General features: G+C 33.3%; 1 protein-coding gene across 18 annotated transcripts in view; it reads left to right on the top strand.

Annotated features, from left to right (window-relative positions):
• ZNF280D (zinc finger protein 280D) overlaps positions 1-15,694 on the top strand; it is a 241,069-nt gene that overhangs the window by 190,338 nt on the left and 35,037 nt on the right. For 17 of the 18 annotated variants that reach the window (XR_010945860.1, XR_010945861.1, XR_010945857.1 and 14 more), the window contains 2 exons: positions 1,752-1,870; positions 2,021-2,057. Coding sequence is in view for 13 of the 18 variants with exons in the window: in XM_067747902.1 (XP_067604003.1) it covers positions 1,752-1,870; positions 2,021-2,057 (156 nt within the window). In the remaining 5 variants the exon portion in view is untranslated. Of the gene's footprint in view, positions 1-1,751; positions 1,871-2,020; positions 2,058-2,667; positions 3,850-15,694 lie in introns of those variants that run through there. The other variant, XM_067747887.1, reaches the window with a different exon arrangement.

The raw sequence follows: 15,694 nt of genomic DNA, 5'->3' as shown, positions 1-15,694 counted from the left end.
TTTGTTAATAGAAAAAGACTGTAATTATTAAATTTAAGTATTTAAATCTTAACTTTCCTTAAGCTTAAAAATATTTCATTTAGAAATCTAGTACATTTAATAATCACTTTCGGGACTTCCCTGATAGTGCAGTGGTTAAGAATCCGCCTGCCAAGGCAGGGGACATGGGTTTGAGCCCTGGTCCAGGAAGATCCCACATGCCGCGGAGTAACTAAGCCTGTGCGCCACAACTACTGAGCCTGAGCTCTAGAGCCTGCGAGCCACAACTATTGAGCCCGCGCGCCTAGAGCCAGTGCTCCGCACAGGAGAAGCCACCACAATGAGAAGCCCACGCGCTGCAAGGAAGAGTAACCCCCACTCACCACAACTAGAGAAAGCCCACGTGCAGCAACGAAGACCCGACGCAGCCATAATAAATAAATAGATTTATTTAAAAAATCACTTTCAAGCGGGCCTTTAAATAATGTTTGATAAAGTTCATTTAAGCTGAACAGACTAGAATTTTTTATTTTAAAGTCTCATTTACACTTCAATTACCTTTAAACAATGTAACATCATGTATACATTTAATATATTTGATTTTCTTTTAAACAGCTCTTCAGATGCTTGACCCCAAGCTCCCAAGTGCTTAACTCTAATAAACATAATAAATTAAACACAGTGGCTTTCTAAGTTCTCTGAAACATTCACATATTTTTGCAGGCTTAATATTTTAAAATAAAACTCAAAGCTAAAAGTTTAAACACATTTTAAATTAGAGTCTTAAGACCAATTTTACATACTATAATACGCCAATTATGTTTAAATACTTCAAATAGCAAATGCTGCACAGTTTGATCCAATAAGCATAAAAACTATTTGTGAATTCAAAAAAAATGTATTGATGACTATGGGAATTGCTTTCTAACCTTTTTGAAAATTTGTAATCATTACATATTTAAGAACTACAGTACTCAGTGAAGTTTTGTTAAGGGAACAAGTAGTTTAGGTCCAGGCAAGTGGGCCAGTTCAGAGTACTGGGATGCTGAGGAACTCAGACTTTGGACTTCAATAGTGAATTAGCTACTTCAGTTAATTCAGTGTTATATGAGAATAATACCAACCTTGGATGCTTGTGGTGAGAATAAACTAAATAATATATAGGAAAATCTTTAACACATAGTATACAACGATAGCAGCTACGACAATGATCTATTTTTAAAGCGTTCACATTTCTAATTTTTTCCTCACCTAGAAAACAGTAGATAAATGTTCCATTAGAGCACAGACTGTATTTTTTGGTCGTCATTGTATTCACAATACGGTACACTAGTAGTACAGTATGTGTAACGACAGCCTTAGTAAATATACACTGACTAATGTATATATTGTACATTTATATATACTGAACTCTTGTTTTGCAGATGGGCATAGGCACAAATAGACTGTGACTTGTCAAAGTGAACCATGTTGTTAGTGGAGCCAAGACTGGACTGTAGGTCTCTTGACTCTTAGTTTTCAGTAACTGGTATGAGAGAGAAAAGTTTATAAAGCAAAAATACTTTCTGTAAATAAATGGTAATATAATTTGAATATGACTATGACATTTTCTAGAGAATCATTTCAGTTATATCAAGTTTATATAACAAAAATTGGAATGACAGTTATGACACAAAAAGCAAATCACGGAAAAGTATTCATTGAACTGGTGTGTGGATTTTCATAAAAGATAAAAACATTTTCTTTTATACTATTTGCTTTGTTTTTTATAGGGGCATTACTCTAGTGTGCCTTAATTGTGATTTCCTAACTGATGTTTCTGGCTTAGATAATATGGCTACACACTTAAGTCAACATGAAACTCATGCTTGTCAAGTTGTAATAGAGAAAGGTACGTATATAAAATTGTTTTACTTTGGATTTTTGATATTTATTCCAGTATTATTGGTCAGCCACAGTATGTGCTCTTTACTAAATCATTTTTCTCACTCATCATATTTCATATGCTGTTTTAAATATAATACTTTTCTTCTAATTTCAGTTTCTGTTTGTATCCCAACTTCTGAACATCTTTCTGAGTAAGTGTAATTTTTATTCAGTGCATTTTACTTTGATGGATTTTAGCACTATTGCATTTTTAAATGTATCATTAACAGAAATGAAAAATATTAAAGTATTTTGTGTTTTTTTTTGTTTTTTTTTTTAAAGCTGCTTGTTGAAATAGGTTCCTGCTCTATGGAGCTCGTGACCTGGTGCAAGACAAGTTGGAATTTCCTAAGTTCAAAGTTCTGAGATGTTTTCTTACACAAAGGCAGTTAAGCAGCCAAGTTCATGACACTAGCTCTCATTATTCAGCTCTTTTCAGCTTCAAATGGGACTAGATTCTTATTCCACCTTATCTTTGTGTCAGGTTGACATATCTTAACATACGTTTTTTTTTCTCCAGTTGGCTCTCTCCAAAAATAACTTTTGTTGCTGTGGTCATTTCTTACTTTGCTTAAAATAATTTGTGTTTTTCTCTGCTGTACTTGACTTCAGAATAATATGTTCCAAATGATATGGCTGTTTGTCTTTTTGTCTGTTTTGTCTGCTTTCTTAATTTCTTATAAGTCTTAAGTTTTTTAGGCCAGATGATTGTCTTTTTCCTCATTCGTTGTCTGTCATTGTGCTATTTTTCTTATTTTTCAGATGGAGAAGCAGCCCAGAGATTTCAAAAAATGTTCAGGGTACACCTGGACAGTGTCCCCCTTCGATGGACACAACTGATGCCTGTTCTCTCTTTCCAAGGAATGTGACTAATTTGACTGTGGGACCTGCTCTAGGTTGTGGTCTCAGGAAATCAGATCTTGGGGAGACTCCCTTCTCTCATGGCTGGCCTTCCATGAGGCTGATGTTGATATAGCCAGAGATGGTATCAAGGCCCACCAAATAGAGCACAGCTTCCCACTGGGGGCTTTGGCTCTTGATCTTAAGCTCGTGGGTCACTTCTGGCCAAGAAAATCAAATCTGTGCTTCAGTGTCCCAGTTGAAGTTTAGTCATTTTGGCTGCTTCCCTTTAATCTTCCTCTAGCATGAATGCATCCAAGGAATACAAAAGCTCCGGTTATTAGGAAATGGTTATTTTTCATATCCTTGGAACAACAGGTCCCTACAATTATGTTCCAAAATTTCACTTATTTTTACTGTTATTTAAAATGTATTACCCAGGAGTAACTTCATAGTTTTTTAACAGCATCAATTATCAGATTTTTTATTTTTTAAAAATTTAGTTTAATTTTGATAGCTTGGTTTTATGTTCTCCAAATGTATTGATGTCTATTTTTATATTCTTTTCTTTAAAACTGTTGTTTAGTGTTTGCTTTATTTTGTTAAGAACTCCAAGATATTCCCTAGAATTCTCTACAGATTTCCTATAGCTGCTTATTTATAGCTTTTTAATTTGGCTGTTGTTCAGACCGTTAGACATGATTATATCCATTCTTATTTCGGGATTATTATTATTAATATTATCTTAATAATTGTGAGTTCTAAGGTGTAAAGAATTGACAAAACCTATTCTTGGAGACCTTAAAACAAGGTTTTTTAAAAATTTAGTTTTATTTTTTTATACAGTAAAACAAGTTTTAAAGTTGCATATTTGTACATCTAATACATAATACCTACTTAGCTATTAATAGTTCCTTTGGGTAGTGGTAACATTAAAAAAATATAAGGGCCAATAATGCACTTGTTTCTATCACATATAAAACATATTTCCACATATATATATTTTTTAAAGTTGACATTTGTTTATTTTAGTTACATTGACTATAGCTCTAATAAACAGTTTTGATGCTATTATTTTGTTTTAATAAAAATTCTGTTGTTTAAGTGCCTCAGGAATTATTTACTAATAAAGAATTTCATATGAAAGCTGTAGATTTAATCATATAAATAGGAGCATTGCCTTTATTGTTTCATGGAAGCCCCATTATTTGGCCTGCACACTGAGAGCTGTATCTACTTAGTGCGTCTTGCTTTTTTTCCTCTGGCACAATTGAAAGGTCACTGTTTATACTCTACCAACTTATTGAATTTTAATGACATGTAAAATACCTTTTGTGATCTTAGTTGCCGTAAGGGTTAGGCAGGCTCTGGAAATATGACTCAGTCATGTTTTTTTACTCTGAAGTCAGAACTTGCTCAGTTTTACTTTGAAACAGATTTAAAGCCAGTATAGATGACTACTTATTATGTAACGTGCTTCTTGCAATTAATAATCAGAAAATTTGAACCCATTAGTTTTAAATTTCCAAACTAATTTCTACGGTAAATGAATAATTTTTCAAAAGTTCTGAAAGTGGCTTGTCTCTCAGTAGGTGAATTTGGTGTTATGCTAGTCTTTATTTCCTTATCTGTCTCTAGGAAGTTTTGTCATTCACCCTCTTTCTACCCAGTTTTTTTTTTTAATTTAAAAATTTTGTCCAGAAACAACTTCTTTACATTTTTAACATAAGTTCCTTTTTCATTTATAGATATTTGCTCTACCTTGGCTATAGTTTAAAAATATGAGAAATTGTATTCTTGATATAGCAATGTAGGAGTACTGCTTTGTGTTCTTCCATAGGACTCTGTTTTATAGTATTATCAAGTTCATTTTCTTAAAGTTTAAACTCCTAAAGTTCTATCACCTATAAATTCCTTTTTAAAAAAATAATTTAAATAAAACACCTAAGGCAGCTAGTACAAAACTTGTTGATTATAGGCAGTTGGTCATATTTTAATTTTGTGCTAATGAGTTTTAGCTTGAGTCTAATCCCTCCTTGCCATCAGGTTATTCTAAATAGTTTATTCACCTGGTCAGAAATTGCCATTTCACGCATGTGTGCTTTTGGTTACCACTGAAAAAAAAATGAGATTGGTTCAGTTTAAGTCCATCGCTCTTTTGAGAAAAAATGACTGCTAAACTACAGAGACTTGGATTCTTGCCATTTTTATGATATTTTGGCATAACTCCTCACCTCTTTGGGCTTCATTTGTTTATTCAGCAAATATTTCTTGAACATCTGCTTTGTGCCTGGCACCCTTCTAAGTGCTAGAAAAATGGACTGAAATCTCTGCCCTCACAGAACGAACATTTTAGTGGTGAAGGACAGACAATATAAAGTAAATAAGGTATATAGTATGTTAGATAGTCATCAATACTATGGAGAAAAATAACATAGGGAAGGGGGATAAGAAGTACTGGGTGGGAGTTTGGAGGCTGCCATTTAAAATTTGGTAGTCAGGGAAGGTCTCACAGAGAAATGACATTTGAGTAAAGACCTGAAAGAAGAACTGCATGGAGACTGGTCTGGCTGCAAATAAGTGATTAAGAGGGAGAATAGTAGGAGTTGGGGCTTGCAAGGTAATGTGGGCCATGTGTATAGGACGTTATGGACCATTGTAAGGAATTCGCCTTTTACTATGAGATAAGTAGTTATTAGAGCATTTTGAATAGAGGAGTGTTTTATACCTCAATAAAACCCACAATCAACGAAAACCTTTAAATACAGAAGTGTGTCTGTATTACCATAGCTGCTGTCTTCGGAATAAGCTGTAGAAGACCAAGGACAAAATCAGGGAGATTAATTAGGAGGTTATTGTAATAATCCAGGTATGAGATGGTGGGGATTTAGGCTAGGCTGCTAGCAGTTTAGGTGATAAAGAGTTTTGATTTGGGACATGTTTTGAATTCGTTGATGGTTTATATGTGAAGTGTAGAAGAAAGAAAGTTTTGAGGATGATTCCAGTTATTAGTGTGAGCAACCGCAAAGATGGCATTGATATTGACTGAGATAGGGAAGACTAGAAGTAATAGATTTGAGAGGGAAGGTGATGACTGTGATTTGGGACATATTTTAGTTTGTGATATCTGTTAGATATGCAAGTTGAGATGTCATAAGCATTCACCTGTATGCATTTAGGGGGGTGTTCTAAGCTGTAAATATCATTTAATGTCATGGGAATAAATACAAGTAAAACTGGGGAAAACTGAGTAAGGTTGGTATATGTATCACTGTCAACATCCTGCTTATGCTTTTGTGCTATAATTTTTTACTGTTATTTTATATTATAAGATGTTATCATTGGGGAAACTGGACAAAGGGAATATGGAATCTCTCTGTGTTATTTCTTATAACTGCATGTGAATATACAATTATACCAAAATTTAAAATTCAGTGAAAAAAACTCATGGGACTATATGAGATCACCAAAGGATACAGTAGAGAGAGAGAAAGGACAGGGTCCACAGGCTGAGCTCTGGGGAATCTGACAATAAAAGGTCAGGGAGATGAGAAGGAATTGGCAAAGGAAACTGAGGAGTGGCCGATGGTATAGAAAGAAAACCAGGGGAGTGGCAGTGTTCTTGGAGCCTCAGTTACCCTATTTGTAAAATGTGAGTGCTGACTTGTTCTAGACTTCTGAGATTCTATTATTCAATATTGGTTATACTTACATTGTCATAATTTGTTCTTATGACAAGATAAATTTAGAATGCCACGTATCCTATTCCCAGTAGCAGAAACAGGGACTCTTTGACCTTGAGAAAACTAAATGTTCACATTATTTCTTAGCACATTTAACTCTTTCATAGGCTTTTGTAAAAGTAGTTCTCTTATACTTCTATTAAAGAAGGTAAGTAGGTCATTTTTTCCCAGGTTCTTTACTGTACAACTAATGTCCATAATTTATAAGTTGGGGGGAAAAGTTTCCGTGGTCAAATAAATTTAGGCAATGCAAGTTAAAGTTAAATGGATTCTTTGATATGGGCTTTTTTGTGCTGTATGTGACTTGTGAATGTCTAAGCGAATATTTATTTGACCTTAGAATTTTTTTCTTTGAATACTTATTCACTTTTAATTTCCATGGAATAGTGTGTAGAATACTGATCTGGAGTAATCCTTCAAATTTTATGAACTGGGAAATAAAAAGTAGTTGTGTAGTTTTGCCTAAGATGGATTCCTAGACATTTCATTTATGTTTATGAATCATTTGTAAGATAGTGTTTGTAACTAGAGACTAGCAATGTACATTTTTATATTTTTAGAAATTATATCAGAAAAATGATGTCCTCATTATTATGTTTGTAAAATCTAATAAGTGCATAACAGGGACAGACCAGTTATTAGTTTATTCTGCCTCTGATTATAGCAGCAAGAGATATTTTTGTTGGAGAGTATGGTTACTTTACATGATTTCACACTAAGAAGCTTAAGAATCTCTCATTATCTGTTTCTAGCTTCTCTAACTCCTTATGCTTAGCTTATCAATCTACCCACTTACCTATTTTTCTTGAGACTATTTTCAGCCTTTTATTATCTGTTAAGGAATTTCTTATATAGTAAAGTTTTACTTCCTACTTAAACAGCTTCAGGAGAACTTCTTTGATACTAGGATTAGGTGATTTGAAAGCCAGCTTCATTTTAAACCCTCTCAGACCCTTAAAGGTACAGTGTGGTGTAGTGGTTAAAGAGCGTAGGCTCTGCAGTTGATTGCCTAGTTTGGAGTTCCTACCCTGCTGTTTACTAGAACATGTGTGACTTTGGGTAGGTTACAGACTTCTGCCTCATTCCTCATTTGTAAAATGCATGTAAACAACAGTACCTGTTCATAAAGTGTAGAGGGAATTAAATGAGTTAGTATACGTATATAGTACTTAGAAAGTGATTGTCACATAGGAAGCACTGTGTAACTGTAAAGTTATCATTGTTACTCATTACTTTTCATAATTTTACTTCTGTGTGCATTTTATTCAGATAGAATTATCCTAATCTTCAGCCTGCTTTTCATTCTAACCATCTCATACCATTTTCACAAATCATTTATGTTAACTTTCTTTTCCTAACCCAGTAAATCTTTCTTAAGAGCTAATTGTTTGAAGCATGTATTAGTCATAAAATTAGATTTTTGGTGTCTGAAGCTCAATAAACTTGTAGTTTTAGGGAATAGTTATGAATCCTAGGTTCATTTTAGTAATTTCTGTCTTTAAAAATAGTATAAATCATTTTTTCCTCTAAATTATACTGACCACACTGTGGTTCATCTCATCTTTCCGCCCACATCTCTGATTTTGAGATCCTTCTACGGCCTCACTCTAGTCACTGGTATTTGCCCACCTGGAAGACCATACGTTCCTCTACAAACGTGGAGAAGCTACTGTGATCTCTTTTTCTATATCATTTACTGAAATGTAGGAATCTACTGTTTTTAATCCTCCACACTGAAAAGTATCTTTATCCTTACTTCTGTGAAGTGTAGTGTTGGGAAAGGAGTACAGCTTTAAAATAAGGCAGTCCAGGTTTAAATCCTGGTTGTATATCTAACCAGCTCTATAGCCTTGTGAAAATTACTTCACCTTATCTTCCTCATTAGTGAAAGGTATGTAATAATTTTTTGCAGGGTGGCTATAAGAAATAGAGATAATCTGTGGATGTTAAATTATTAATTTAAATAATACAAATTATTTAAATAATTAATTAAAATTATTTGGCACTGGCCTGACAAAAAATAATCATTCAATAAATGAATGTTGTTGGTGCCATTGTTGCTCTAGCTGCTGCTGCTGCTAATATTGCTACCAATTACTGCTGTTCCTGCTGCTGCTCCAGCTGTTACTGCTGTTAGTACTGTTATTACTGCTGCTACTTACAGGAGACCCTGGGAACTACATATCAGTGGAATCTTCTCATCATTGAGAGTTTTAGTGGCAATCCACTAACTGTACTAACTGTACTGCGGTTATTTGTAATTTTGGCTCATAGTTCTTGGAGTATATTCCTCCAAACTGCTGGATGGACGGCATTTTATTACAGTGTTCAACTGCACCTCATTATAATTCTCAAATGTCAGAATTTGATTGTAGTTCTGACTTTTCCTATCTAAAGACTGTGAAACAACAAACACCCTTGTTGAAAACTGGTACATAATCCTCTCTGCTTAGGAGGAAAACTTTTTTTTAGCTTACAGAATTTCTTTTTTAAAGAAAACCTTTTATTAATTATTGCCAGGCATTCATTTCCAGTCGGCTACTTATCTAATACTACTAAACTTACGAAAAATGTGTAATTGTGCTAGTAAAGTGGCTGTTTTCTTTTGTAGACCTTTGAGATGATTTTTTTTTAATCTGCTTTTCTCAGATATTAGATTGTAATTCAGTCATGGAATTGCTCTTTTCTATCATGTTTCTCCCTTTTTTTCCCCTTTCTCCATTTTCTTCTGTATATCTACCTGGATAGATTAATTATTACATAGAATGGAAGTAAAGTTTTAAATTTTATAAGGTTTGTTTTCTTGACAAAAAGTTGAGAATAGGTATTTCTCTCTAGCAGTCTTAAGAGCATAGAATCCATAGTAAATCTATAATAACTCAAGCTTGGAAAACCTGTCTACTTATTGAAAGATGTCTATTTATTGACTGAATCAAATGTTCTAAAAGCCACAGTTTGAAGTGATTTTAAAAGTTGATTTAGTTCTCTCAATGACTTCCAATTTTGTTCTAAGCAAAGTGTAATGTAAGGGCACTGACTGGAGTCAAAATATCAGAGTTCAAAACCCAGCTCTCTCACTTTATGTTCAAGTTACTTCAGTTTATTCATCTGTAAATAATCTTTACATGATTGTTTTGAAGATTTAAAAGAGATGTAAAACGTGTTATATAGATAAAAATGTCTTTTATATTTTATTAAATTCCCCTAATTTAAGGAGTACTAGGAAAAAAATGAAAATGTAAAACTGACTCTCCTTGAAGCTGTGAATTACTCTGTTGTATTTCTGGCTACTGAACTTTATACTTAGCACCAGTGCTAACTACATGGCTCTTTCATAGTATAATATAGATAACCCTTCCACATATTCATTGACAACAAACATTGATTCCCTGCCTTCTGTATGCAAGACTCTTTGTCAAGTGCTGGAAATGGAAACATGAATGAGACATAGTTCATGCCACCAGGGTAATTACAGAATAGGCAGTCGGAAATGGAGACACTGAATCTACATCTTCACAGGGCCACACAGTAAACTGATTTCATAATTAGTTAAACCCCTAATACCATGTATATATTAGATTATGTGATTTTTGTGAAATGCTACACCAGAACAGAATCTGGACTTGGTCCAAAGAGAAATACCACTTTATTATACCACTCTAAACTAAACCAATAAGTCATTAATTAGCTTTCATAAATGCAAGCAGAAAGTAAGCTCTTTTGAGAGCAGAATGGCAACCTTTAAAAAATGTTTTATATTTGAAAATAATATTTCTGTTAAAAATGTTTACTTCTACTATATTTCCATTGAAGAATATGTAAAGAATCACTCCATTATTTTCCTGTGAAGTTCTGAACTTATTTGGAGGAATTATTGACTCTGGTCATAATCCAAGTTATTAGAGTCTTAAATGTTCAAAATTGTCAGAGTGTCTTCATTTCATATATTTGGTTTAGCAGAAAAAAAAACTGATCTCATCTGTGAGACACACAGAATTTATTTTGGGTTTGTTTCTTTCTCTAACCTTTTGAAATGTAACTGGGATTGGAGGTAATGGGGTATCATGTCCTTAGATTCTCTTATCCTACCACGGACATTACTGTCTCATTACTGCCTCAAACCAAATCTTTAGTAACTGTAAAATAGTTTTTCCTTTTCAAAGTGGATGCAATACATTTGCCCCTGGTATGTAATTGTAAGTTAGCAAGTAGGAACTGTGCATCAAAATACAGTGGTTTCTGGCATTTTGGACTTCTGCCTTTGATAGCTGGTAAGCAGGAAGTAATGGGAAACCCATTGAAAGGGAAAGATAAATGAAACTTTAGTATAGTCCTTCATTTAGGGCAAATGGTACCAACTTCTGCCAGTGTTTCTGAGGTTACTACCATTTTTTCAGTCTCCCGATTCTGAGGGTAGTTTGCGAATACATTATAAATTAAGTATTCAGGGCTTAATTCAATATTGCCAACAAAATAAAAAAACAAAATACCAAACTTATAGCCCGAGTCTGGCATTAGAATCTTCTGCCTCTACTTATGGTCTTATTTTTTGCTTCATGTTTTTACACATAAATATTTTGTTTGTCTTTACCTAGTTCTTTCCTCTGTCCATTTAGAATGATTTTTTACTCTTATCTTCCCTGATGACCAAATTATACCCACATCTTCAGAAGTGGGTAGATTATTTCATACTAGGGTAAATTGCCCAGCAATCAAAACTAATACCTAATGTATTTTGTTTGAGAATGGGGGAGGTATGGCAGAAAAATCTCAAAACATTAAAGATATTGAGGTAAAAAGCTTTAAGAGCCTGTGTGACACACTTAAGTAAATTCTAGACAGTAAGATTAGATTCCTGATTCTAACCCATGGCAGTAATAAGAGCTAACAATTATTGAGTACATACACTAAATGTTTTACATTTATCCACTCATTTAATTCTCACAAACTAATGCGATATGCACTGTTCTTGTCCCAGTTTTAGGGATGAGACAACTGAGGTACAGATAAGTCATTTGCCCAAGGTCACATAGCTGTTAAGACCCTCAATTTAAATTATGGTAGTCTGTTTTCAGAGACTAAACTAAGAAGTACTATATTGCTTCCCTGGTTGTGCTTGTGGTTCCAAATGTACTTTCCTATTTTACTCTATAAAGTATGAGTAGCTGGATGGGCCTGAGCTTCAATGTGAAGACCCTTTGTTTCCCCAGGAGAAAAGGCAACAACTGATACAGTGGTAGCATTGGGACCAGAATCTAGCCTCCCAATCTTAGAGTAGTATTTCTATGATATATGAGCAGTAGAACACTTCAGCAAAAATGACATAACTTGGTCTATTAGTAAGATTAATTTGGCAATGATAGCATGTTTTAGAGTGGAAAACATCAAGAGGCAGAGAGATCAGTTAAGTTTTTCCACTTTTCCTGGCATGAATTTAAGGGAGCCTGATTTATAACAGGGGATTTGGCTGTGAGGAAATGCAGTGGAAATCTGAAGTAGAACCAGTTCTGTTGCTTAATGGATTTATTACTTTAGCATTTTTAGGCTGTAGATTTTTCTCATTTACAAGATAGGGGCAATTGGATAATATACTCTCTTAGGACTCAAGTCTAAGTCAAATATACTATGATATTTTTGAATTGATTGATTGAAAAACAGTAAAATGTAGGGGTTATGTTCTGGTTGATGATTTGCAGGTTATTGGTTTAGAAGTGATTGTTGGAATTGTGCCAAAGGATGAGCTATATAAGACTAGGTCTGAGCGGTAAGTATTTTTATATGAATGGAGGACATGTAGGGGATCATGTTTGCTCTCCTCATTTACCTTTATCCAATTGGTACCTATATTCTGTTGGTTTTACTTTATCAACCTCCTAAAACCTTCCTCCTCTTTGATACTCCTACTGCTTTACCTGGGACAGTCATTAACTCTCTCTTTTTTTTTAATAACAAAAATTTATTATTAATATGTTAAATCAATATTTCATGATAGAAAAATTATGTGAATACAATGACATAGAAATTTCTGGGACTTAGAAGTAAGAAAAATAGTGATCAAAAGTTTTTCCCGCTATTTTTGAGCAGAAACTTCCTGTACTGCCTAGGGATCACAGCTGCATAAGCAAGCATTAGGACTGCAAGTAACTTTGAACTCTTTGTAGTTGAGATGCCATATGACTTCCCAATTTCTGCGGCCTTTTCATTGACACTTTATGCATCTAACCATTTTTTTTTTTCTGAGTCGAAAACTAGGACCCATAATTCTGATAAAAGAAAAAAAAACACTTTGTTGTTCTTTTATCAGTCATTAACTGTCTCTTATCTGGACTCCTTGTCTGGAGCTTATCCTCTTCTGATACTGCCTTTTTTCTTTCTGACACACAAATCTTATCATACTTTCTTATTAACCTTAGAATAAAGTTCTTAGCACAAACGCTTTAGCGTGACAATCAAGATCTTTCCTAAAGTAGCCCTTGCTATCTCTTCAGTTGCATCTTCGAGTACTCTCCCTTGTTCCCTACCTGCTAGTCATGTGAGACCACTCAGTATCATATCATTGCTGTGTTTTATATTTCTTTGCTTTTCTTCCACCTTGTCTCTCCTTTCCCTGCTTTGCTAACTCCTGCTCTTGCTGCAAAACCTTGTTCACTGTAGTATCTTCACTGCCTCCTTGCACCTTTCCCCCTCATAGTGGTTCAGTCCTTTGTATAGCCACAATATACATGTCTCTTTTTTAGCACTTCACAATTCTGTAAACATTTGCTTCAATACATTTCCTTGACAGTAAACTCCTTCACAGGAGGGACTGTGTCTTTGGTCTGCAACTTTTAGCACAGTACCTAATGTACGTGCAAACTGGTAAATGTTTAGGTGAATCAATCCTTTCCACACATCTGTTAACACCTCTCAGAACAAATGGTCAGAAATGGTGCACGAGATGTTTTACTCTTATTTATTAGTATAATGATTACTATCCTAAATTTAATCTGGAGTGGGTAACTGGAAGGTCTTGAGAACTGGTTGACTTTACTACTGGCTTGTTGTAAACCTTTTTTCAGCTTTTTAGTTTGCTTATAAGTATTCGCAAAGATTACATTTTGAAAATCAGCATTGAAATTTTTGGCTTTTAAATGTTATTAGAAGGAAAGAATGTGGTCTGATTGAAATGAATGTGAACATTTTCCCTCTACCCCACTTATTTGTAGTATGAATGAAACCTCAAAAGAATGCAATGATGTAATGTAACCAAAATGCTCATTTTACATGTAGCTTTGGATTGGTCATGTGATCTGCAGAAAAATGCAAGTAGGGACATTTATTTTATTTTGAACTGTAGAGGGAAAGCAGGTTTACATACAGAAGAAAATTTAATTATTTGCAGTCTTGATCTCTAATGGTTGTTGTTGAAATCCATAACCATCAATCCTTCTGTTTAAATTGAAATCTTAAATAGTGTTTGTTTTAAATGCTATACAAAATTTTTCTATTAAAAAATATTGCAAGAATTCACAGGTGAAAAGTCTAATTATCTAATGGCAGGTCATTAGCTCAGAACTTTGAGCTTAGCAAATTTCACTGTCTTCTACCAAGCAATTGAGTATCTCAAATGATGACTATTTCAGCAGGCATCTTTAATGAATAAGATTAAAGGTAAGAACATTTTTTTCTTTTCAAAAGTGTTAATGATATATTAGTAGTTGTATTAAAATTTGTTAATGTCAAAGTATGCTTTTATAGTTGCAAAAACATAGTGTACATTTTAATGATGAATTTATAACTCAATGAAATTTTATGTAGTGTGCTTTTCTAATTTTTTTTAGATTTATTTTTCTAAATATTTTCACTGGTTATTACAATTCTGTCCCTTAAACAGAATACCAGTATCATTAAAGACACAACAAAATAGGGCACATAAGCCTCTTCTTGGTAGTTATTTCAATAATTTATTTTGTTCTCATCTACCAGTTTCTTAGTAAAATGAAGGGTAATAAAAACCTGTCACCAACCTCCCTTGCAGAGATATTAAGAAAATTCAGTTTCCCCAATTGAAATGCCAGCAATAATAGTAACACATGCTTAATAGCTTTCATTTTAATTGCTGCATAAAATCAATTTATTAGAATAGCTATATGTGAAAATGATTAGCATAGTAATGTTTCTTTTGTAAGAATTTAAGGTCGACCTTTGATAACATTTTTGACAGTAAGCGGAAAAGGAAAATTCTTTTATAAAATATTTTAAAACTAGTTTGTAACCAATATGTTTTACAGTTTTTCAGACTGCGTTTAAAATTATTAAATGCTTAGAAATAAAAATCAATATCTACTTTTTGTTTCTTCCAACGAGAAACAGAAATTTTTCATGTTTTCTTACAACCTTATACATGTTCTTCTTAAAACAATTATTTTCCCATATAAATTATTAAAGCAGTGAAGTTGTACTGTACACTTGATATTATTTCATCTTTATGAATATTGTTCACAATTAAATACCTGAGAGATTTACAAAATCTTTAACCCAAAAAATGATAATTTGTGCATTTTGTCAATTTTTTGTGCAAGTTTTATTAATTTAGATTTATTTAGCAAAATTAGTTGAAAGTTATTGTAAACACTACCAATATAGTACTTCTACAAAAAAGGACATGTTCTATTTTAAATTGTTTACAATTTCATGTAATAACTAAAATGAACATAAGTAATTTTACAGTTATTATTAATATCTAGGAAGATAACATTTATAGACCTAATTTTTTAAATATGCCCTCAGAGAATGGATAAAGAGGGGTGTTTGCCAACTCAGTATTTCATTGAGTAACCATGAGATTAGCTTTTAGGATGGTTGACATTTCTATCCTACTAGATGTCTTCATTTTTGTCCATGAAATTTAAGTTAGTACAGTTGTTGCTTATGTTAAATATATTAATCCTTAAGTATAGATATTAAGCCTTCATTAAGTTATGAATCACTTAACTATTAAGGGCATTTCTGATCAGGTAGTCACTCTACTTATGCAGATTAAAATTGTTTAATGTATAATATCACCAAATAATATTTCGTCGTCAGCAGTTTAAAAGAAAGATCCTTTGGCACAGGTAGTTTTTATGTTAAATTGACATATTGGGTTGGCCAAAAAGTGCCTTCGGTTTTAAAGCAAAAATAAAAGACACATTTTTTATTTTCACTTTATTGAACAACGTACTCAC

Source organism: Pseudorca crassidens, chromosome 1 (assembly GCF_039906515.1).
Source record: "Pseudorca crassidens isolate mPseCra1 chromosome 1, mPseCra1.hap1, whole genome shotgun sequence".
NCBI lineage: Eukaryota > Metazoa > Chordata > Mammalia > Artiodactyla > Delphinidae > Pseudorca > Pseudorca crassidens.
This window is presented reverse-complemented; position numbering and strand designations above follow the sequence as displayed.